The 24,951-nt window shown below is 47.9% G+C and overlaps 1 protein-coding gene across 3 annotated transcripts in view; it reads left to right on the top strand.

Moving 5' to 3' along the window:
- The window catches only part of LOC144125898 (sodium-coupled monocarboxylate transporter 1-like), a 52,700-nt gene that overhangs the window by 4,707 nt on the left and 23,042 nt on the right, over positions 1–24,951 (top strand). For 2 of the 3 annotated variants that reach the window (XM_077659698.1, XM_077659699.1), the window contains exon 2: positions 18,804–19,170. In XM_077659698.1, coding sequence (XP_077515824.1) covers positions 18,805–19,170 — 366 coding nt within the window. In that variant the 5' untranslated portion in view covers position 18,804. Of the gene's footprint in view, positions 1–2,761; positions 3,000–18,803; positions 19,171–24,951 lie in introns of those variants that run through there. The other variant, XM_077659697.1, reaches the window with a different exon arrangement.

Here is a 24,951-nt window from a genome sequence, read left to right as displayed (position 1 = left end):
CCTGGGCGACCAGAAGCCGCTGTTCTTCTTCCCCTTCAGCGCCAAGCCAGTCGAGCCAGATGGTGATGGATAGAAAGGGTGGGGGGAAGGAACCCGACTGCTGAGCAGCCGGGCAATAGAAGAGGCAATGGGCCAGGTCCGCATAGATGCAGGGGCAGTTGGGACAGGAAGGGTCCGATCGATAGCGATAGAGGAAGAGGCGGGACGGGGTGATAACTGCATTCATCTGAATCTGCCGAAGAAGGCGAGACTCCGGCACCGTGAGTGATGGATGAGGAGGAGGGTAAAGGCGTTTGTCGAGGCGGAGCTCAAGGTAGACTTCTTTTATGGTGCGGCGAAGGGTGAGTCTCCCACCGTCCTCCGAGGGCTTGGGCCAGGGGATCAACGGTGCCCGGAAAAGTGTGTCGCGGGCGAGCTGATGGGCCAGCTCATTGCCGTCAATCCCTGAATGCCCAGGGACCCAGCGGAGGAAAACGATGGAAGGCTGCAGTGCGGAGACCGCTCGTTCGACCTCCTGTTGGAGAGAAGGGGTCAGGGTGCGTTTCTGTATGTGGTGTATAGCGGCTTGTGAGTCTGAATAGACTGTGTACTCTTGGAGAGAGGGAAGGAGGGCAAATGACTGGAGGGCATGCGCAATGGCGAGGACCTCGAGGGACAATGCGTCTGGAGGGTGTAGATACGGCCCGCTGGTGTGGGTTTCAGGAGCAGGGAGGTGTGGATGGTACAGGGCGTAGCCGCCGGAACCTCGAGGAGCCACGAAGGAGGCATCCGTGTAAGCTACACCCTGGGTATCAAAGAGAGGGGAATGGTGCTGTGCGGCCGCATGACGACGTCCGGCGTGCAGGACGGGGGACATGTTGGTCGGGAGGGGAAGGATACGAAGATTGGGAGCGGGGGTGGGAATAGGAGAGGTAAACGGGGAGATTGGAATGGGCGAGATACCCGCTTGAGTCAATAACCACTGACCCTGACGGGTAAGGGAAAGCCGGGCAATTTGCGAGTCACGATGGAGACTGAGAAGAGAACGAAGAGGATGGAAGAGGCCTGTGGCAAAGAGCTTAGTGGTAGAGGTAGTGATAGGGAGGTTGAGAGCTGCCTTGTAGAGGCCCGCAAGGGCAGTCTCGAGAGCGTTAAGTTGAGTCTGATTGAAGGAAGCGTAGGGTGCAAAGTACAAGACTTTGTTGAGGGCCAGCGCGTGGGCAACGCGGCACGCGTGAGCCTCGTGGAGACCTGAGCGTCGAGTGACCACGCGCCGCAGGAGGTGAGTTACAGAGTGGCAGGTGGTGACAGCGCGGTGGAGGGCTTGCACATTCTTAGCCGCATGCAAAGGGAAGCCAAGAACTTTGCACTGTGTGACGACAGGAATGGGAGAGCCAGAAAGGTGGAGAGAGACGAAGTGGTTGTGTGAGCGCTGGTAGGAGGAATGGTTGAGAAGGAGAAGCTCGGATTTCTCAGGAGCAGGAGAGAGGCCAGCGGTGGTGAGAAAGGAGTCGATGAGATCTAGGCCACGTTGCAGGGTGTCCTGTACGTGACCGGGAGAGCCAGATGAACACCAGAGAGTGATGTCATCGGCGTAAAATATATGATGCAGGTCGGGAATTTCAGCTAGCTGGGAGGCGAGAGGGGCCATAGCGAGATTGAAAAGGGTAGGAGGGAGAACAGCACCTTGAGGAGTGCCACGGGTGAGGTGGTGTGGGTTAGACAAGTGGGTATTACTTCTCCCCCTATCCTCTATTCCTGGTCCCTCATTTCTTTCATTTAACTTCTCCATTCTGCCTGCTATCCTTTACTTCCGCTGCTCCAGTTCAGGTGCTTCAGTATCGATGGCAGATGCCGGGGTTAGCAAAAATCTTTTCCTTCCTTTTTACTATTATTTTAATAAAGAAAACACTACCAACACCAACACAAAAGGTTTGCTTCATCATGATATAATCACGCCCGCAACCTGTACACATTTCTTATTGTGTAAATAGTTTGTGTATATTACTTCTCCCCCTATCCTCTCTTCCTGTCCCCTCACCTATTTCATTTCCTTTCTTCATTCTGCCTGCTATCGTTTATTTCCGCTGCCCCAGCTCAGGTGCTTCAGTATCGATGGCAGATGCCGGGGCTAGCAAAAGTTTTATCCTTCGTTTTTATTGTTATTTTAATGAACCTCTACTACACAAAAGGCGCCCGTGTGCTGTGCGAAGTCAGTGCACGTTAAAGATCCACAGGTGGCCGAAATTAAACCACTACAGCACCGCTTTCTTTCTTCTTTCACTCCCCCTTCCCCCTTCACTTACGGCTACGTTCGAGTGTCCACCGAGATGTGAGACAATTACTGCGTCTTTTCCTTTCCTCAAAACCCAATTTTCAGTTTTTGATGGCCTGAGTGCCCCCGAGAGAGAGAATAAACATTTATTTGTAAAAAGGCGACCGGAGCGGATAGTCGGCGGGGTCCTCAGTCCAAGACTCCAGTGGCTTCCGCCGACGCTTTGGCGACTGAACGCGACTCAGTTGTCGCAAGGCAGGTGCGCACCCCGCCTCCCCCAGGACGAGATTCCCTCTGGAAGCGAAGCATTTGGGAGAGAGTAGAAGAAAGGGCGCACTACTCTCTGGCTACAACAGCTGACGGCGGCTGCTTCTCCACGTGCGCCGAGGCAAGGTCTCTCGGCGGAGAGACGACAGACCTGTTGGCTTCTCTCCCTCACTCTCTCTCGCTCTCTGTGTGTTTCGCGTTGCCATCGGCTGACGGGGGATGCCGGCAATGCTTCTGCAGCACGCCAGTGGGAAGCCCACAAGCAGGTCGAGCGTCACTCGCTTCTCGCCGCGTGGCCGAGTCGGATGCAGCGCTGCTCTCAACATCGGCGCGAGTAGCGAGCACGGCGGTGAAGCACTGAAGCCCAGAGGATAGGGCCGGTTCCCCAAAAGAGAGCCTCGCGTGTGAATCGGTCGGAGGCGACGACTCGCTCCTTCGGACGTTCCGTGTGAAGGAGTTAAACGACACATCGCAGAATGTAAGTACGCACCGAAATTACGCATGTCGTTGACTTCGAGTCTCTTCGAACAGCGGTTAAATGAGGGCTAGTTGCTGGCTGCGCTTAAGCGATTGTGAATATCTGTGTTCACGTGCCCGTGTCTCCCGTGTGCTTTGAAGTTATGCGAGGTCTTCGAGGATTCAGTTCTTCAGTGAAATAGGCACTGAGAACAACTCCGTACATTTACTGTTCTCAGTAAGAAACTGATTTTCTGGCTCTTTTGGCTGTGTTAACATCTGGCCGACAGCAAGAGACATATAAGGCTGAAAAAATTGAACTTAAAAATTGTCCCACCAATCTATTCTGTTTCATGACGTCTACACCGAAAAAGATTGGTTACCATCTCTTTGAAGTGAATGCCGGTGTAGCATAGCCTCTGGAATCCGCGCCAAAAAAATTAAAAAAAAAATCACTGCTTACGCACGCAGTCTACCCGCGAAATGGACCGGTAATGGTGACACCTGTATTTTAGGTTTTTGTTTTTTCTGGCTTATAAAAACTTCGTTATCGGTGATATTACCCTCTTTGTCGTCAGAATGTGGAAGTCTAATTATTCAGGCCTCCTACAATTAGTCCTCAGTGTCCTTTTAAAAGCGGACCTGCCGATGCGCTCTTTAGAGCGATAAAGATGAATTGCGTTGAAACATATTGTTTTTCTTTTTTTTTTTTTTTGAAGGTCACCTAAAGGCGACCCTACTCTCAGTGGTCTTCCCTGCGTACCTGCGTTGAGAATTCATAAAAGCAGAAGTTTGTGAATGACGTCGAAAAAGCTGGGTCCGGAGACCGTCTTACTATCACCTCAGCTGTCATTTAATAGAATCATCTGTCATTTAAAAGTGAAAAATTGTATACTGTTGAAACACAAAAACAAAATGAAAACTAGGAAGAAAAAGTATACTAAAATATCCGTCTTTGGACGATGTTATTAACATTCTATAAGGGCTTTAGCGACTGTCGCTGCGCCTTGGTGAGTGCCGTACAGCTGCATAAATTAAGTCGACGGCGTCGACTCTCGTGCGCGTGTTAGAATAATCCTTACTGCACCCTCCTCTTGATGCATCCGTGCTGAAAACTTCCGCGCGTTGCGATAAGAAGCTTTGTTGTAGTCCTTGCGAGCCTTGCTGCAACGCTCGTGGTATGCCCTCGGCATTTTATCGGCGCCGAGCGTCTACCCGAGCAGTTTTGCAAGTCGTTTTCGTTGACGTACGTACTATCAGCATTTCGAAGTTTCACTGGCCTTAATGCTGATGCCACTAAGTTTCACTCAGTGTCAATGCTCTCGCGCGAAGAAAAACAATATTTGATCAACAATTTACTACACAGACCTGCGTCAGTCAGCACTAATTCATTTAAGTGACAAGCAAATGACAGGCAATCCCGTGTACACGGCGGAATTAAATGAACAGTTGCCAGAAGGAAGGCGATTGAGTGTGACCTTTTCACTGTTTTCTTTTTTCACTCGCTAGTGCTCGCTCAGCAATGAAGCGAGAAAGAACACTTGGGCGAAACGAGTTATTTCTTCTCTTTCTGCGCGCACTGCTCGCATGCGACACGCTGTGGAGCCCGCGGGGCGGCTCGGTTGCAGCAAGGCCTTCTCAGCGCGTGCATGACATTTCCCGCGGCTCGCTCACGACATTTCGTGACTTTCCGAGAACGTATTGCAACGGTCTACGGAGAAAATAGACAAGGCCAGAAAAAGATGCAAAAACCACCAAAAGCAGACAGCTTTTTAGGGCAGAAACGAAAAAAAAAACAGATTTTCTTTTTAACAATGGCTTTACTCTGCGCTTCAATTCCCTGTACTTCTATAAACTGTGTGATTGCTGCAAATAACAGCGAGAGTGAGAGAGGAGAACTAGTCTTCCAGCTGAAACGTGGCTTGCTTTATCTATTTAATCGTGTAACTCTGTCCTGCACTGTTTACTAACCAGAATAGGGCACCTGAGCACCATATTATGTCGCATGTACAAAGGAGCCGGTCGTCGCTGTCCACTGTTCCAGTGCTCTTACATTCGGGGAATTTTCCCTTTTTGTCGGCTGCGTTTTTATGGAGGCGAAACGCTAAGGCGCCCGTGTGCTGTGCGATGTCAGTGCGCGTTAAAGATCCCCAGGTGGTCGAAATTATTCCGGAGCCCTCCACTACGGCTCCTCTTTCTTCCTTTCTTCTTTCACTCCCCCCTTTATCCCTTCCCTTATGGCGCGGTTCAGGTGCCCGCCGATATATGAGACAGATACTGCGCCATTTCCTTTCCCCAAGAAACCAACGAATTATTATCCCCTTTTCAAGAAATTTTAGAAGAAAATATGGGCGAAAAAATTTTTACGGAGATTTAAAGAATTTTAAGAGCTTTTTTTTCAAATTCGCGGTGTTTTCAAGGTGCTGAAAGAAAAAATAACCTGAAATAGGGATTTTTGATTCTAGTCGAGGGAATTTTTGGCTACGGCATGGTACATCACTGTACGGCAAGCTTGTTGCAATTTTTTCGCTTTTTGCCCTGAGGCAATTTCTAATTTATTAATATGAATATCCTCACAAGCAGGCTGCATACCAAAGGAAACCGAAGCCGAAGTCGCGTACCTCCCTTTTAAATTTTGCTTGTATTTCGTAAACCATAGTAACACCCCCCCCCCCCCCCTCTAACATAGCTTTAACGTTATGTCTACCACGGGTAAAGGTATACTGCCGAACCTCGTTATAACGAAGCGGTTTATAACGAAATAATGGATATTACGAAGTAATGACGTTTCCCCTTGGAAGTTTGGTCAACATGGGCTATACCGAAGTAATCGCCCGGCCCTAACGAGGTTCAACTACGTAGCCTCTGTCAAAAGCAAAAGGTCGACTGCAGAGACGAGCGAAGCTCGCGCAGGAGTTGTGTAGCGAGTTCTCAGGAACACTTCCAGCGCTATTAAAGCGCTCCCAGCTAATTGAGATGGAGACAGTTCTACACAACTCTTCATGGCCGATGACCGCGGGGGCGCCACATGAGGGGTAAAGAGAGAGCTCCTTGATGCAAGTACTTTAGCGAGTGCATCTAGCCAGTTGATATGCCACTCAGCGGACAGGGAAAAAGACGACGGTATATAAAGAAGAGTACAGTAAACTTAAAAAAAAACGAATAAAATGTTTTGCTCATACAATCATGTTGAGTGACGGTGTAAACTTTAAAGTTTTTCGTAACGTACAAAGAAGGTGAGACGACAAAAAAAGTTCAAAGCGCGTGCACGTGCAAAGCCTTCATTTTGAGTTGTTAATTTGTTCTCTCGTACATACAGGGTGATCGAGTTCAGTTCAATTTAAACTGAACCACGTTTGTCGCAGCCCGACGTTCGCTGCCGGCATGTCTGCAGCAGAGGCTTCGTTCTTAGCACGAAAGCACTAATTGACGGGATCAAATTCAACCAAAAATCTTGTGCCGTCCATGACCTTGAGGGTGCAGAAATAAAATAAATACTTCCGCGACTCATTTTCGAACAGATCAGCTGCGCTGGCCACTGCAAGAGAGCACTATGCTATCGGCGCAGCCGATCACGCCTCGTGTTAAACGGCAACACACTCTCCCGCTGTGCATTGCACATCGTTGCCTTCATCAACTTCCACTGGCGGCGCGAACAGATCAGATCACCTTAACCTGAGTCTAATGTCACCGACGACCCAGCTAGCAAAGCGCGAAAGCGGGAAAGAGCATTGGAAAAACAACGTTTATAGATATTTATATAAACGTGTGGGGAAACCGTTGAAAGTTCAACGAAAGCGCAAATTCTGACGTCATGCCAATTCAGCGAAAATACGCCATTTATCAAAGGTGCAAAAAAAAAGGAAGAAAGTGCAGAAAATCGAGGCTGTTAACACGCACTCGTAGTGCCCTTCTTGCCCTGACACCTCGCTTTATTTGGCGGCTCCTCGGCGCAGAATTGTTCTCAGATCGCAAGATCGATGCGAATCATGCGGACGGAAGATAATCGTTTGGTCGGTGGTTTTCGTAACCAGTTGTTATTGCAGATATCACATGTCATTTCGCTTTTTTTTCCTTTTCAATGTCAACACTGCTTAAGTGGGATTTCGTTTGGGACAACTATTTTTAGAAAGAGCAGTAAAGCGTCGACATTACAGCTAACGACTGTTCTTCTCAATTTCTAAAAACATTCCATGTACAAGATCTCGTTATAATAAAATGGCTGTGGTTTAGCTCTGGTTAAACCTGGAATGACGCGATAGCTACAGCCGGCCTAGTGGAACTCGCTCAGTCGAATTGCAAAGTCAGTCTTTCGCCGCTGCGTTTCGCTGGGCGTTCCATCTTTATCTCCGTCCATGGACGTGGATTCACTCTCTCCCCCCTCTCCACTCCTCCCCCACTTGGTTTCGCCGGCGCGCCGCGCAGCCGGCAGCTGCCACGGTGGCCACGGCACCGCCACGCTGAAGGCTCGAAATGCTACAATAATGTAGGCGCACGGCGCGCACACCAGCTTCGGGCTATGACGTCACTTCGCGCATGCGCACAGCTGGCGCAGCGGTGGTGCCACGGCTCAGCGCGCAGCCACGCTGACCTCGCGAAGTGGCTGGCGTAGTGTAGCTATCGCTACAAAAATCGTTCAGTGTAAGATCTCCTTCTAAACTGCGACCACCGCGAAAATATCACGGTTGACTGCTATACTCCACTCGGACTGTGTGCAGTGTGCGTGAAAAAATTCAATATTGATGACAACTCGGCTGAAGAGTCAAGGTGGAATTCGAAGCAATTTACATATACAAACAATTGGAGGGGTCACCTAAGCTCCGCCTTTAGGGTATGACGCGATAGCGTTAATGCCCATATATGCAGAATTGCTCATACCACTCCTGCGCGGTCCTCATAACACTCCTGGCGCAGTGGTGCAGCGGTTAAGCGATGCGCCACTGCTCTGCGATGGAAGGTGCTTCATGCGGTAGGCCTTGTGCAGTCCATATTGATCTTCCCGAGCAACCACTCGCGACCAATCATTAATTTAACTGCCACCTGCCACGGTGGACAGTTTGCTCATGATCCGGTGGGCAGGCTGTGCTGACGCCACAGGGTCACGTGACCTAGGTGGCCCGTCTAGGTTGCTTCTCCGGAGATTTTTCTCTCACAATGACGACAACAACGCCAGATTTTCTGCAGGACAGGAGTGTCAACTCTATCGCACGAAAATGTTTACATTAATTGTCACAGACATTGTGAAAAAGCATTCTGGACGGCCGTCTACTGCCAGCTTCGATGATGCACTACGTGATAAGTGCAATCTCTAGTGAGCCACGCAGTTCCCTAACGCTGAAGAGAAAGCTAATACTGGAACCAGCGAGCCGGTCGAATGCTGAAAGCTGTCACCGCGTTAGAGCGGTCCGTGATTGGCCGGCACCTTGGCTATTACGGTGGCTATCACTAGCCGGTCATGAACCGTGCTTACATGCGTGGTGCACGGATAGTACGACCCCGTGTTTTGCTAGTGCCAACTACAGCATTCCCTTTCTCGCCCAAAAAAATGGTAAGAAGCAGCATATAAGTACGCTTCCCCAGTTCACCACTGCTGTCGAAAGTGACGCCTCTTTCCACTGCACCGTCTGACCTGCATAAACAGCGAGTCCATGAAGCGATCGATGGTTCATGCGGGGCCGGTGGGGCGCCGTGAGCAGTCTTTTGTTGCCCCATTCTTCTTTGCACCGCTACATCTACTAATGACGTGAAATCTTTAACGACATGCACATGTATTCTGCGTCGGCCACGGCGCCTCGAAGTCTGAGCACCGTGGGTGACTCTCGCGCTAAAAAAGAATTAAGTGGTACTCCACACATCCCTGAACAAAAGGGAGAAAGTCGACGGTAGGCGAGTTCGGAACGTGGGAAAAAGTCACTGCCACGTTTAACAAGGCGGCTCACTAGTCGCTTGTACGATGCTCTGGGTTCATTAGTCCTGGGGGATACCGGATAAGTCTTGCGTTTACTTGGCGAGAAGGCAGCAAACAATAAGCTCTTATGTGAATAAGTTTCAAGCATATGTTAACGAAACCTCTTTCGTTTTATTTGTTTGATCCCCTTTCAACATAGCTCTAAGGTCGTGCATCGATCCTCAACAGCCCCCGCAGCTCCGTGGACACAAGGCAACTGTTACCTTGCGTTATCATAGCTTAAGGAGACACGAGCGCTTGCCTTATGCACTCACAAAGATATTACAATTCACCCCATACGGCTGTGTGAACCATTAGATGCTATGTGTCTTCCAAAACGCTTGAGCGTCATGATATTTCGAGCATCGTTAGTTAGGGGCAGTTAAGAATCACTTCCTGCCTTCACCAGGCGCCGATTCGATTGCTATGTTTGCCTTGTTGCCGGAACCGGTTACGCTAAACCTAGGCATTAACTTGTTCTGTTACGCGCTTAAGATGCTCTGGATCATTTGCCCGCACGCATAGCCTAGCATATGCGCACAAATTTCAGCTTATTTATGTGTTTTTAACTATACAGCCAGTTCTCGGCGACTTCCCAGGAAATCAGTCCATCTTTATTGTTATCGAGTTTGTATGGGTAGTTTTCAGTATTTTAAAATGAGATGATAATTAACAAGAAATCCCCAACGAGATAAACCGCATTTCAAAGTTATCGCAATGGCGAAATTCTCATGGTACGAGCATGAAATGGAGAAATATGCCTCATGAAGGATACGAACACAGGGTAGGGCGCATGACGTGTATTTATATGTATTTACGCAGTCAACTCACATGGCGCTAATACTTAGAAAAAAAAAAGAAATGCTGCTTTTTGTAGACGTCAAGAACCACCACACCTACCACTAATCCTCTCTACGCACTCGTGCATGCATCAGTAAATGGCAAAGCTGCTTATAGAATGAATTGATTCCTTCTGACTTTCTCACCACCAGAGGAATAAGAAGTTTAATGAAAGAAAGAAGAAAATAGGAAATTGACGTGACAGTGATTAAAATGTAGAGTGTTGTCAGGACGCAGTCTCTTAAAACAGTGAAAGACTTCATCAATTATAGCCAGTTCTCGGCGACGCGGCTAAGAAAATAGTTCATCTTTATTATATAATCAAGTTGTTAGGGGATATGTTCAGTATTTTCAGGCTCCCAATAAGATACACCTCGTATCTGAGTTATAGCTTTGGCCAAATCCTCATGGTACGAAAGTCAGGTGACGGAATATTCACTCGCGCTGCGAGGCGTGTATGGAGACCTTGCGGACCACACAATTGCTTTAGTACGCGACGGACGACACGAGACCACTCTCTCTGAACTAATTAGAACGGCCGTGTCATTTCTATTGTCACTGAGCCGCAGGTAATTTTATTCGTTACATACGCTTGTACTTCCGCGGTGACCCGGCTTTAAGCATCTAACACGAACGAATATACTTTAAAAGTCCATAGCACTTTTTTTTCGTGTATATGTTGGTAACACGTAGAAAATTTTGCTCCTCTTAGTGCGTCGCAAAGATTTTGCTGCAAGTTTGGAGGAAATATGTCACTGTCTCCGACAGGCAACACGTCGCAACCGTAAACGACGAACCCATGCTGCATTCTCGGGTAACGGTTGCCTTTTAAAATTGCAAATTTAATTCTAACAGGGGCACTGAAGTCTTGTGAGCCATGCATTTTAATAAAAAAAAAGTTAGCTTCAGTGAAACACTTCACTTCTACGCTTTACGACCTGTCTATCAGAGCGTTGAAACGTGGTCTGTTGTATGAAGCAACCGTGGAAATAGTGTGGTACAATGGAAAGACGCGGTGGTTAATTTACAACTGTGGCCCGCTGAGAGATGTAGCAACCAGTAATGATAAGGTTAGGAAACAGCTCCGCAGCTCCAACACAGTTTGCCGCACACGCGTACGCCGCTTTTCTTCTTTTCTTTTTTTTAGGTGAAGCGTGCTTCCACAGCGAAAGTGCATGCCTGGTTTGCACCTCGGCAAAGCGGAGAGGCCTTGACAGGGTCCCGCAGCGCCGGCCGCGGAATTGTGATTACAGTGATCGGGCAGGACGCTGACGCATAGTATGCATACCCTCCGGCGTCGCGGTCTGCCCTAGACATGCGCGGTCGAGCGTCAAATCTGTCGATCAAACGCAGGCAAACTTCTTCGCCGCATAGTGCTTCTAAGAACCTCGCGCGCCCATTGACGAAGTTATGCAGGAGATTTGCCTTTACTAGGAAGCCATCAACGTGGGAGCTGAGAGAACGTGTCTCAGTCCCCTTTGCAGGCGCCAACTCACCTTCTCAGAACCTCCTGTCGGGCGTGTCGAGAACGAGCAGGCGGAGGAAATGTGGGCCACTTAACACAGCTCTACTAGGAGTTCGGGGCACGCGCTTCTAGTTGTCCTGGCAGCCACCGAGTGGCGCAAGGCTTGAACAATCAAAAATAGTGAGTTCGCATCATCCGTGGCTTAAGAAAGCAAGCCAATGACCGAGGGCCCGCCACTGAAGTGCTATAAGCCGCTAGACTTAGCTGTACGTACTGGTTGGGCACTGCCCCGCTATCGTGGTAGTGATTGAAGAAAGGTGTTTGCTTTCGCTTTAAAAGCAATCCATAGTTTGGAAACTGTTGGCCATCTCTCGTGACTATATGATATAAAGAGAATGAGTAAAACAGACAAGGGGGTGGGCGAGTTGCTACTAGTTAGCGTGAAGGCCCGAATGAGCTAATTAGAAGTGGGCCTACGTTAACCCCAATTAAAAGACAGGCGTAAATAAAGGGCACACCACTCAAATCAATCGGGGCACGGGCTTACTAAACTTGCAAGATTCGAGCAGCAGTAGAACAAAATTTTATGTCGCTATTGTGCGATGGCTGCCTTTACTGTGCTTGATGATGGCATTCGTTGACCGACTACCAATGACGGCATTTCTGGTTTTCTTTCTTTGGTTTGGCTTTTATTGGACATGCAACGACAAGTAGAAACATCTTTTGCCGCGATGAAGGCTTGTCCTTTCGCGTTGCAAAGGGTTAAAAGAGCTAAAAATCTGTTAACAAAAAAAAATCATTAAAGATCTAAGGCGGCAATAGAGAGGGGAGTACTGATATTTGCGACGCGTGCTGGTTGAAAGCATAGAGGTAAATTCGGTATTTCTGCTCTCTTTTTTAGTCAACAAAATTCGGTGCGAAAACGAAAGGCCCACAGTCGTCCATGAGGTTAAGACGAGCTGTTTAACCTTTGCATCGTTGTTTCCTGCCTGGGGTGGCGTATGCCATTGACTGCTGATAAGCAGGTCCCTGACCGCATAGTTGCAAATGAGGCCGGAAACCCGGCAAGGCGTGGCCGAGAGCTGTGTGAGTTAGGTTATTGAACTCTTTTTTCTTTTTCATTACTAGTGAAAATTTAACTTCAAAAGACACCGCAAGATAAGCGCGGTACTTTTTTGGATAGTGTTGGAGTTCAAGGCTATTCAAGCGCACCAGGCCTTACTGCGTACAGGTCACCGACGTTCACTTCGGCGCGTGCTCAGTTCAAGGTTGTAAACCGGAAGCGTTGACCAACGGCGGCATTTCACAGGTGCAGTTTTATTTCTGCCTGTAGCTGTTGCAGTTTGAACGAGTTGCTTTAGTTGACAACAGGTCACTGCTAGGCCTAACATTCTGAACCATTGCAGAAGCAATTCGGAACGATCTTTCCACACTGAGTGCACACGGCCGCCAGTACACGGCATCATGTGCAGTGTACTTGCATAGTAAAGGCGTCAGCGAACAGTCGCCGCTTGACGTCTGGCAGGTGGGCCAGTGAAGCACGTTATGGCGGCATGGCAGGCTATCTTTATTCGGTGATATCCTAGCTCATCGCAGCTATTCGCCGGCTTCGAGACTGTCCTTGCTCCAGTTTGGTTGGCTGCTGGATCGCTACTTGCCCGTGCAAGACTGTAGCCTACGAGGTGCACCATAGAGAGGGCTCTGGACTGATTATGACCAACTGGGGTTCTTTACGCGCTCCGATATCTGAGTACACGGGTGTCCTTGCATTTGACCTTCATCGACGCGCCTCGCGCTGCTTACCTTCCCTGTCTTCGGGTCTCACTCGTGCATCATCAAACCTGAGCATCATTCATCACGCCTGTAGCACATTTTCTCGCCAGGACCTCTCTACTGCTCTTCGCACTAAATCTGCCACATTTGCGCTAGCTGTCGCGGAATTTAGCGATTTACGCAGCCAACGTAACATTGTAAATTTCTATATTGACACAGCATGAGCAAAGCAGCACTCATACGCATCCATAAGTTTGTGTGCTTGCGTCTTTTATTTGTGCACCGACAGAAAAAAGACGTTACAACCCAAGAAGCGCTTTGTGTTGTTAGCGTGTGTTTCGACTGCCCTGTGTACAGTCCTCCGCCAACGGACCCCTGGTCGAAGGCCGGAGAAAATAGCTAGGGCAACGAAACGGAACTTACCATTGCCACCTTGCATTGTTTCCTGGGCTCCTCTAGGCAACTGCATGCATGCTATACCTCCGTCAAGGTTCAGTGAAACATACCATTGTGCACGCGTATTGTTGCCATTTGGCGAAGGCTGCATCGCGATCAGAAATAGTGCACGGGCGATGTGAAGGTAGCCGTTGCTCAATATATTGTTTCTTTAGAAGCGGCTTTTGTTGTAGAATGAATGAATGAATGAATGAATGAATGAATGAATGAATGAATGAATGAATGAATGAATGAGCTAAAACGAGAGGTGAACAGAGTCGTTTCACGGGTTAAAACAGCACATGTTCTACGAGTACTCTCTGTATATTCAAAAACGCAATTAAGCCGCCGCGGTGGCTCAGTGGTTATGGCGCTCGGCTGCTGACCCGAAAGACGCGGGTTCGATCCCCGCTGCGGCGGTCGAATTTCGATGGAGGCGAAATTCTAGAAGCCCGTGTACTGTGCAATATCAGTGCACGTTAAAGAACCCCAGCTGGTCGAAATTTCCGGAGCCCTTCACTACAGCGTCCTTCATAGCCCGAGTTGCTTTGGACGTTAAACTCCACAAAACCAAACCACAAAAACATCAACAACGCAATTGAGTCAGCCTGTGAGGAATATAGTTACACGTTTTGAGGCATATCTGAGACATCTTCTGCTGATGTGTTGATGTTTTCATTTCGAAGCATTTATATGGAACGTTATGGCCCCGTAAAGCTGTGCATGTGCTATGACCGTCACCATAGCGGATGTTCCGGATTAATTATGGCACGTGATGTCCTTTTATCGTGCATTGACATCGCCCAGCGCTTGGGCGTTTTTGCATTTCGTTTCGAGGTCGCAACCTTGGGCTCCAGCGACCGGCGTCGGTAGGATACAATGTTAGCCACGTGGGCACGACGAAGACGGGGACAGTGTGGGGAGAAGCCAAGACTGAAATACACTATGTGTGCTCAGCGTGTTTCACTTGTAGATGCAGTTCCAGGAGAATTTATACCTGCCCAGAGTACAACGCGGAAAGGCATGTGATGTTCGCTTCCTTCAAGAAGACAGGAACCCGTCACAGCACAGTGCAGGACATTGTCTACCCGAGTGGAAACCAGACATGCAGAAGGGAGGCTGCACGCCTTCTTTTAACATTTCTGCAGAACACGGATCTTGTTATTAAATGGTGACAGCAGGAACGGACTATGGCCTACTGTGATTGAATGTGTGCGTAGATGGTGTCTTCCGGAGTGGACTACGTTATACGGTGAGTGAATGTGTGTATGGAGTGTGGCGCTACAATGGCCTATCTTCTACTGTGACTGAATATGTGCATAGATGGTGACTTCTGGAGTGCACTGTGATGTGGACTGTGTGGATTGATTGCGTGCATAGATGGTGACTGTGGGAGAGAATGTGTGCTATTATAAGAGACTGTCCGCATAGCGGTGTAGATGCGAGAGGCTTCAGGACATTGTTAATATAGAAGGGACGCTACGGTGGAGCAACTGCCGGCAGAATAAGCAAGGCTAACCCCACCTGTAGCATTCAACACCTCAACTCAATTTATACCTGCCGAACATTTAGAGCGCCTTTGCTGTTGGACCTAGTACAAGAAGTGCCTTGAGCTGCAATGACGTCCTTATTAAATTTTGCGGAAAGCTCATACTGGTTAGCATGGTGCACTTTACATACAAGTTTCTTACCTTCGGCTGCGGTTGGCCAGGCGCTGTAGCTTCCATCTTTTTCCCCACTTTTTTTTTTGCATTGCCAGCGATTCAGTCGGCTTTGTAATCAAGGTATCTGTTGAAGATGCGAGGAAAGGTGTACTCGAAACACTCATCTTCTGCCATTCCCGTTTTGCGTACTGCCGTGTGTTTCAAGGCCAGCTGTTGAGATTATAGTTAAATGAGAAACGATCTGAGAGAGAGAGAGATAAAACATTTATTATTTCATTGAAGTGTTCTACGAGTCAGGTAGGCGGACTCCTCAGTTCAGGACTCCGGTGGCTTGGGCGGATGCCTGGACCAGTCTGATGATGCGACACTGGTCCTCCAGACCATTGCTGGTCAGGGCTGCCTCCCACTGCTCGTATGATGTCTGTAATGTTTCTAGATGAGGTGGTTTTTGGGGACAATTCCAGGAACTGTGAAACAGCGTAGGCTTATCGTCAACGATCTGAGTATGCACCTCACATTGGGCAGGCGAGTCTACCAGACGCTAAACAAGGTTCCACCGTATGCATGCGCCATCTTTTGCACCCTTCCCTCATTAGCGATGAAAAATATGGTCGGTGTCTGCGTATTGGAGTTGTTAGTAATTGTTATATAGCCCATATACAGAACACGTAAACCGTCCGAAGTTATAGGCATGACAGAACATAAAATTAAAATAAATAACAATTCACAAAAACCTGTAATGAGAAACAGTGAAAGAACAAAAAGTAAGTAAAATGTGACCGCTGGAGGAAAGCGAAGCACTGTCCCCTTGAAGCAGGCTGTAGAGTGCGCTAACGGCCAGCTGTTGCTCCACTTTTTTTTGTCTTTATTATATGAAAGAATATCGCAGTATTTTATAAAACTGGGTCATCGTTTTGCGGTCTTGTCATATTCCTGTGGTGACGCGGAGTACCTGTGCGTGGTTTGAATTGTACAGCGCAGCACTCCGACAGACCGGGCGTTTATCAGCGGGAGTAGTAAATAATCAGCTTTCGTACATAGACATAATCGGCGATCTCAACGACTGTCTGTCGTAAAATGGAAGTTCTTGTTCAGAAAAGAGTAATCCTAAGACACAACGTCAACGAATGCATTCCTACATTAACCTTCATGAACCTTAACAATATTCAAACACATCAGACGCAGTTGCTTGTGAGGAGGTCGGAATTGGCAAAAATAAAAAAGATCATCTTCGCTTATGACACCAGTAGTTTTTTTTTTTTGCGACAGTGGACCCGCTGGCATAAAGTATTATCTAAAAATATAGGCACACACTGGACTCGCATGCGACGTGGTGAGTCCATGTAATGAATGAAATGCGAGTTATAAGCATAATGGCTTTGGGAAAGTGAAAGCACATAGGTGATTTAACGATATCGAACAGCAATGCCCTGTTGATTACGTACATGAAATATTGTCGGAATGCTTCCAATGCAGAGCTGGAAAATAAAGGGTAGGCTTCGAGTTTGCGCCTGCTATCTAATATTGTTACAGAATAGAAGTTATTTTTAATTTCTGAGGCGTAAATAATGAATTTGGGGAAGCGCAATCACCACAATCGCAACCACCACCTCCATCATCGCCTGCACGACGACAACTATCATCATCGCCGTTCTGTTTGGAAACGTGCTGTTGCGCTATCTGCACGCACTGAGACGAAGTCGAAGAATTGCTGAGCTTCCACCCGTGCTAGGTTGAAGCCTCTCGTTTGATGTCGCTTAAATTCGGATCGACAAAACGGGTACCTACGCCCCGCTAAGGGTGCATTTTTGCTGCCCGGCGTCGACCCCGGGCTCGGGCATGGCGCCGACACGGGTTCGTGGCCAACGGCGTCGCAGGTACGTTTAATTTCACGCGTCAAGGGATCGAGGCGGACTATAGTAGCAGCTAAGATAAGAGCCGCTGTTAACACTCACATAGACTTGCTCATAAATCTGCGCAAAATCATCGTACGAGAAAGAAACGAGCGACTTGAGGGTCGAACAAAGGAAGCCTTTCCCTCGATTAGACCTCTCCAATCCATTGATTTTTATGATCGTGCAACCGCATGTTCACCGCGAGGTGCATATGTAAGCTGACAGATAGTCTACGCTCAGCCTCTCAAAGACTGTTCAGCATTCTGGAGGACGGATGTGTAGTCAGGTCAGCCTGTCAAATGCTGCATTCGCAGAGCTGTTGGCTTATACGAACGCAAATTGGAAGGGAAGGAAAGCGCAACCTGGGGCGGCTAAAAATGAGCTGGAAAGATGACATTACGAAGTTTGCCGGAACAGCGTAGCGGCATCAGCGGTGCGATGGGCGTGATCTGGACGGTGATGGAGATTGTGCTGACTTGTTCACGCTGACTCCAGTTAGCACAACGCCGCGCAGTCTTATCAAGACAAGCTATACGAGGCTGCGGCTAATATACTGAGCGCCGCATTAAGTATGCGCACCCACCCTGGCTCATAGCCTTTTCTTCCAGCTGCTTAAATATCGCTGTGGTACACTTCCACAGCGTGAGCACGGTAGACAGCAGCCATCTCTGGAATCTGTGGCTCGCCAGCAATGCTCCTCAGCCGAACGTTCCCGACTGCCGATAAAAAATTATGACAGCGGACTGGTGTAATGGGTCGTTCCTCTAGAGTACGCATCTTGAGCAGAGGCTGCATGCCTTTTATGTAACACCGTGTATCCGGCCGTGTAACTCAGTCGTCGTTATAGGCACATGTGCGCGTAGTAAACGCGGCAAGAGGGCGCAGATAAAGGGAAAAAAAACTGTCGGCCTTGGTTTAACAGTTACAGTAGGCAACGAGCCAAGTCAAGGCAAGTTGTTATTGCGCTGCTCGCGCGGGATAGCACTTCGTCGACGAAACGCTCGTGGGTGGTACAGGAACGCACTGTTTATACTGGAGCAGTCTGTGTTCTTTCTCTATAGTTAGCGCACTACTGCAATTTGTCTTAGCGGTCACACACTACCGCACATATCTCCATTCACATTGCGCTGGCCTCAAACATCAATCTCCAGTGGCAAGATAATTGCGAGACAGCAACAACCTTCGCATATGAAGAGGAAAGAGCTACTTGTCGTGGCTTCCGCAGAGAATGTTCCTCTGGAAATGCGTTACTCTTCAGAGGCCCTCCCTTGTGTTTTTGCAAGCAGTATTAATAGATACCACGGACAAAAGAAGAGAGAGCGGACAGGGATTTAGAAAACAATAACGTCTATTTGCCATTTGCTGTTCTACTGTACTCCTGCGCGTTTGGAAATCATACGGTCGCAGTCTTCAGTAGCCCGCCAGGAGAGTATCAAGTAACACCTATTTATTTATATTTATATGTAGCTGGATATGACGCTTTTTTTTTGCAGCACCCGAGAAAAAAAAATGCCGCGGTTAGAACTGCAACCTAATACAATGCAAGAATTAAGTGTGGTGTAATTAACAAGGCATAACCGAAATGCATGGTCAGCTGTCGCATTAGAAATAACCCCACCGTTTTCATCAAACTTTGAGCGTGACTCTTCCGGATGTTATAAAAATGACGTCAGCCATAGAAAAACGTGACTGCCTCTTGCCCAGCATTGGACTCTGCATAGTTTATGAATTATGATGCACCACTCTAGATGTATTCATCGGCGCTTGTTGTACCCGTGTGCCCTAATGTTCCCTCGGGTTCTCACAGCATGTCGTCCGGCGGGGCGCCCTCGCACCTGGTCAGCCGGTTCACGCTATGGGACTACCTGGTGTTCGGAGGCATGCTGTGCGTCTCCGCCTCCATCGGCATTTACTACGCCGTGATGGGTGTCCGCAAGCGCGCCACCACCGACGACTTCCTCATGGGCGGCCGTAGCATGAGCGTGTTCCCGGTGGCGCTGTCCATCCTGGCCAGCTTCATGTCGGCCATCACGCTGTTGGGCACGGCCTCCGAGATGTACATCTACGGCACGCAGTACCTGTTCATCATCTTCTCCTACTGCCTCGTCATCCCCGCCACGGCCTACCTCTACATGCCCGTCTTCTACAGCCTGCAGGTCACAAGTGCCTACGAGGTGAGACAACTCGGTAACGCGTCTCTTCAACAGCGCCCTTGCCAGCTTAGACCAGCCAGAACTGCTGACTTGGAGATAGCGAGCTTCAACGCAGAACATATAGCACACAGCGTGTAGGACTTTCATGTTCCGTCGAGGAAAGAATGCCGATATAAACGCTGCATTCATATGCAGACAGCGCACTTTCCATGCCACTTGCTATACTGTGTGCATCTGACAATCACCATTCTCAGGAATTAGGGACAAGCGCTTCTAGTTCCCTTGGCTGCCATCACGTAGCCATTGGCTTTGAACATTTAAAAATAGCGCGTTGATGTCATCCGTGACGTAAGAGAGAAAGAGAATGACCGAGTGGCAGAACGTGATAGGCCGCTACGCTTAGCGACACAGACAGGGCGCTGTCCCAAATTTCTGCTATATATATATATATATATATATATATATATATATATATATATATATATATATATATATATATATATATATATATATATATATATATATATATATATATGTTGATAACTGTCCATGCAAAAAATCAGCTACGATACTTATCAGCGAATCGCATAGTAGTAAGTCGTTCCATACATATAGGTGGACATAGAGAATATGGCCACCTTTACCTGTGAAATGCATGCACAGCCGGTTCAGCTGCTTTATTACGAAGTCTACGGTAACTATTTTCTCCGATTGGATGCACATAACTATGCGTCCGTGAGGATTCGTGAGTGCCACCCTACCTCTTTTTTTTCTAGGATACAATGCTTATCGCCTTTTGATTATGAAAGTCCCCTCAGAAGCAGCTGCACTTCATTTACAATCCGTACAGTTAGATTCATTTTTTTTTCCGAAATATATGCCCAACATTGCTTGCTTTGCGGCAGTAGCCCACGCTACTTCACGAATGCGGATTCTTTCCACAATATGATCACGTGCATGCTATCCGATGCCGAAGGACTTCTGCGATGCAGATAAGCGCACCGACAGATTCCTTGAGCCGTTAGGAATGCATCTTCAGGAGCTGTAACTCTATAAGAGAGGCGAGTTTCACATTCACCCTTCGAAACCGTGCCTGGGCAACAGCTAGCAACCAGAGCATCACATTGCAGGCGTGCTTTCACCGCGAAACAACTCCCTCATGACGTCAACGCCTGCCTTGAGCTGTCACAATTCCGTTTTGAATTCTCGAATCTTTTTTACCCGTACAACGCAAACGAGCTCCAAGCACGAACAGCGTCAAGCATCAAGGGAAGGGTTTATTGTGCGATGCTCCGTTGTGCAACGTGCTTCTCCGCCCCACTCTCCCCCCTTGCCTCTCGAGCGTCGGATGCGCAAACACGGAAAAAGAGCATTGTTCTAAGCAGTGCCTGCCTTTGCGTAATGACTGCGAGAGGACGCGGTATACAGCGCTGCTTTCGTCGGCCTGGTGGAATTCGCTCGCACCATGCAGGCCGAGGCCAACTTCAGTATGCAAGGATGCGCTCTTTTCCGATGGGTTTAGTTTCCCCTTTTGCTGGCACGAGTAACAGAACAGACTTGGTGCAGGTAACACAGCACAGACGTGGTGGAACAGCACAGTCTTGGTGGCACGAGTCACTGCTTGGTGCCGTCTCTGTTTATATATAACCAATTGCTTGTGCTTGATGACAATATGTTTTTCGGCGCATTTGAGCCCAAAATTAGTTCAACATGCGACGAACGGTGGTGTTATATTCGGGGGATTTTTCTTTTTCACACAAGTTTAGAAGCAAACATTTGGGAAACTAAAATTTTTATGGGCTTTCAGGAAATTTTAAGAACAGCACTTCTTTCGTTTTTCTTTTTTTTTTCGAAATTGCACTGATTTTCCAAACTGCTGCAGAGAAAAAGGCCAGGAATAGGAATATTTTGGGCCAAGCTGACGGAATTTTCGGTCAACACAAGGAGCATCACCGGCGATGGATGAAATAGAAATATATGGGACACGGCGATATGCTTGTGACGCTTTGATTTGCTATCGTTCTCGTGTTCAGCTGCAAAACTTTCCAGAATATGCACCAACTACATGACCGTATTAATGCGTATTGAAGTCTCGTCGCTAAATATAGATATTGAGAATGCCCTGCAGCGAAGCGCACCGGCATAATTTCAACCGCAGAAGTCACGAAGTAATTTTGGAACTCTCTGGCGCACGCCAAGATTGCAGTACGCGAGGATCTTGATACTTGAGCCTCCGTCGAAACGCGGAAGCAGAGGCCGAGTATCGAACCCGTGGCCTCGTGCCCAGCAGCAGCACGCCGCAGCCGCTGACGTCCACGACCTGTCAAGCGAAAGGCGGTGAACGCTGGCGAACCACAAAATGAGCGAAAGCGGCTTCCGCACGCAACAGACAAAGCGGTGACTTGCGAAACAAGGCCGTTCGCTAGATCCGCCGCGTGCTGAAGAACGCGGCGTCGAACGTTTCCGTTCGGCCCACTTCTATGGGTTCGCGACAGCATGCCTCCAGTTCCCGTCGAACGCACACTGAATATGAAGTGACGCACTTCCGGTCGCACGCACGAGGGCATTTCCGGAAATAAGCGCTATTGCGAAAGCGTTACTTTTCTTTTGCTACCCATGGGCGACGCTCACACGGTGCGCCTCGGGGCTTGTGCTTCTCTGTATGCCAAAAAGTATGCGACGTTGTACACAAGCATAGGGCAAACAGGATCGAGGCATCGCAAGTAGCCTGTGCCCCTGACGACCCTTCCTTCGCAAAAATTTCTTTAGAGAGTCAATATGACGTGCATAGACTTTCATCAACAAAGTCTTTAGACCTTCTACGGACTAGTTTATAGACAATATAAATCCTATAGACAGAGACAATCTGTAGATTTATCGCCACACACTTTTAGTAGACGTGTCTATAGACAATCTATTCACTAAGAATAGACAAATGGAAATATCTATCGGAAGGCAGTATTCTATAAGAGGCCTATAGAAAGCCTACAGACTATAAGGCAATTGCTGCCATAATTTCTAGTACTCTTCGGAGAAGATGACGAAAAGGAAAAAAAAAGCAGACAGACTATGGCGACAAAGCTAGAACTATATTTGCTGCATGATGCATTCCACTGCAAAATGCAAAGCATCGATAATCTATCTGCTGAAATGTCGCTATCCGAATGCGCAGTAGCGCATAGAATAATTCAGCATGACCCTGTGTTCCCAAAAATGCTATTTATCAATGAAAAAAGTGCAGGCTTCGCTGCACATTTGTATTCGTAAACGAAGCAACATAACTGGCAGCAGGACAGCCATGTTCCTTTCGTGCGCTAGAAACCATCTCCGTGGGAGTCAGTGGCTTAACATTTAATGCTGTCACCCTCTTACAAAAATTTCTTTGGACAGTTTATAGACAGTCTATAGACAATTCCTATAGACTAGTCTATAGACAGTCTAGGTTTATGGCCGCACACTTTTAGTAGACTTTTGTCTATAGACAAATGTCTACTGAAGGTCTAAGACACAGGTCTATAGACAGTCTATAGACGATCTATAGACTTATGGCCATACACTTTCTGTAAATTTCTGTCTAAACAAAAGTACTCGTCCAGGAGACGTAGGTCTATAGACTGCCTATAGACATTCCACAGGTATATGGCCTGACAAAGCTATAGACCTTTGTCGATAGGTTTGGTTTATGGGGGTTTAACGTCCCAAAGCGACTCAGGCTATGAGAGACGCCGTAGTGAAGGGCTCCGGAAATTTCGACTACCTGGGGTTCTTTAACGCGCACTGACATCGCACAGCACATGGGCCTCTAGAATTTCGCCTCCATCGAAATTCAGCCGCCGCGACCGGGATCGAGCCCGCGTCTTTCGGGTCAGCAGCCGAGCGCCATAACCACTAAGTCACCGCGGCGGGCCTTTGTCTATAGACAGTCTATGGACCTTTGTCTACTAATCCTTCAGTTGACCATTGTCTACAGACTGTCTAGAGACAGACAGTTTATAACCGTTGAAAAAGGACACCACACGTCTTCACGAATGACATGATTATCAATATACTTACAATTTTAGTTTATTTCAAACTGGGCTGGGAATATATGCAATACATGCACCATAAGAATGCACCACATTATACAAATAAACTTTGAAAGCAATGGTCCATCTAGTTTCCTCAGAAGCATTCTTGCGACCTGTTGTCTACTGTCAATCATCCGGGCATGTTGACCTGTACAGCGCAAAGGAAAAAAATAAAAGGGAACTGAAAAAAAATCCCACTCCATCTGTACACACGTGCATTATAACTTCAAACAATCAATCAATCAATCTATCAATCAATCAATCAATCTTTATTTCAGTTTGTACATGCAAACAGGGGATGGTGAGAAAAAAAGCCGTGAATGATACACCACTTGACGGGCCTCACCACCAGGCATATCCTGGCTATCCGAATCTAGATAGGTAATCTTGATCTTTTGGTTCGGTTTTATGAGGTTCAAAGACCGATGGTGACACAGGCTATGAGAGACGGTGTAGTTAAAGGCTACGGATAATTTTTACCACCTGCGGTTTTTTAACGTGCACTGACATCGCATAGTACGCAGGCCTCTATAGCATTTCGCCTCGATCAAAATGCGACCGCCGTGGCCGGGGTTGAACCTGCATCTTTCAGGTCACCATGTGCATGAACACGACAGCCACTGAGCCATTGCGCCAGCTTCATCATTTCAGTAAATATGCATGCCACCTTCGAAGGGATTTTCATGAAACATTGTAACTAAGACTCATAATCCCTGGAGCACTCTACCTCTACACTGAATACCTACTGCCAATACTGATCTCTGTATAGCATTCCTTTTACACTGATTGTAACAGAAGACACCGAAGAATTGTGCCACATATCAGCATTGACTCGCCACGAGCTGTTGAGAATGCCACCCCCATATTATGCACATACAGTGCTCCTTGCACCGGGATCCAAATAGGAGAATATTGCAGCATTTATTCTTATACTCGCTATTCAACACGCTCTTCAAAATACCCTGCGTGAAGCCTGGTACGTATGCCGATACTCAAACGGGCCCAAGCCACGCAAAACCTACCAGGCAGGCGCGAACCAGTTCACCACAGTTTTGCGTCGATAACTTGAAGCACGAAGACGGAACAGCATACGAGCTCGTATACATCAGCGCGCACTCTTAGAAAGAACTCTTGAAACAACTTAGAAAGAACTTAGAAGCACTCTTGAGACAACATACGCATGACTGCCACGATGAAATACCGTCTCAAAGTCGCTTAGTTTTTCCTTCAAGTGCAGCCCGAGCAGAGCAGTAAAGAGGTGGTTCTTGCATGCAGGTGCCCTAACCTCACGCTGCTAGAAAAATCAACGAAAGCAACGAACGCGCTAAAAATAGCAACTATTTCAATGAAACAATTAACGTCTTCATCAACAGGCGCAGCCATAACATAGCGCAAGCTGAACTGCCTTTGTGGCGCAAATAAGCGCCGAGTAGCAGTCTGAGATCAGAAACGCATACTCTGCCTCTCGCACAAATGCTATTGAAGAAATATGCGCACGCATGAGCGGGGTTCATGAACGGGCCTCTCGGAACGAAATGTAAGCTATTTCTTGTCGAGGCGACCCTTACTCAGCTTTCAAAATGGAGTGCCCGCAAGCCAGCGGCGGCGGCCAACGGCTCGGATAACAGGCATGGACGAATCCATATACGCGTGCAACGAAAGGGGACACGGGTTGCAGCTCGTAGGTTGTTCGCGGCGTTTGCACACGCTGGCCACTCGCGCCGGCAACGACTTT

Source organism: Amblyomma americanum, chromosome 3 (assembly GCF_052857255.1).
Source record: "Amblyomma americanum isolate KBUSLIRL-KWMA chromosome 3, ASM5285725v1, whole genome shotgun sequence".
Taxonomy (NCBI): Eukaryota; Metazoa; Arthropoda; class Arachnida; order Ixodida; family Ixodidae; genus Amblyomma; species Amblyomma americanum.
The sequence above is the reverse complement of the archived record's forward strand: the minus strand, read 5'-3'. Positions and strand labels throughout refer to the sequence as shown.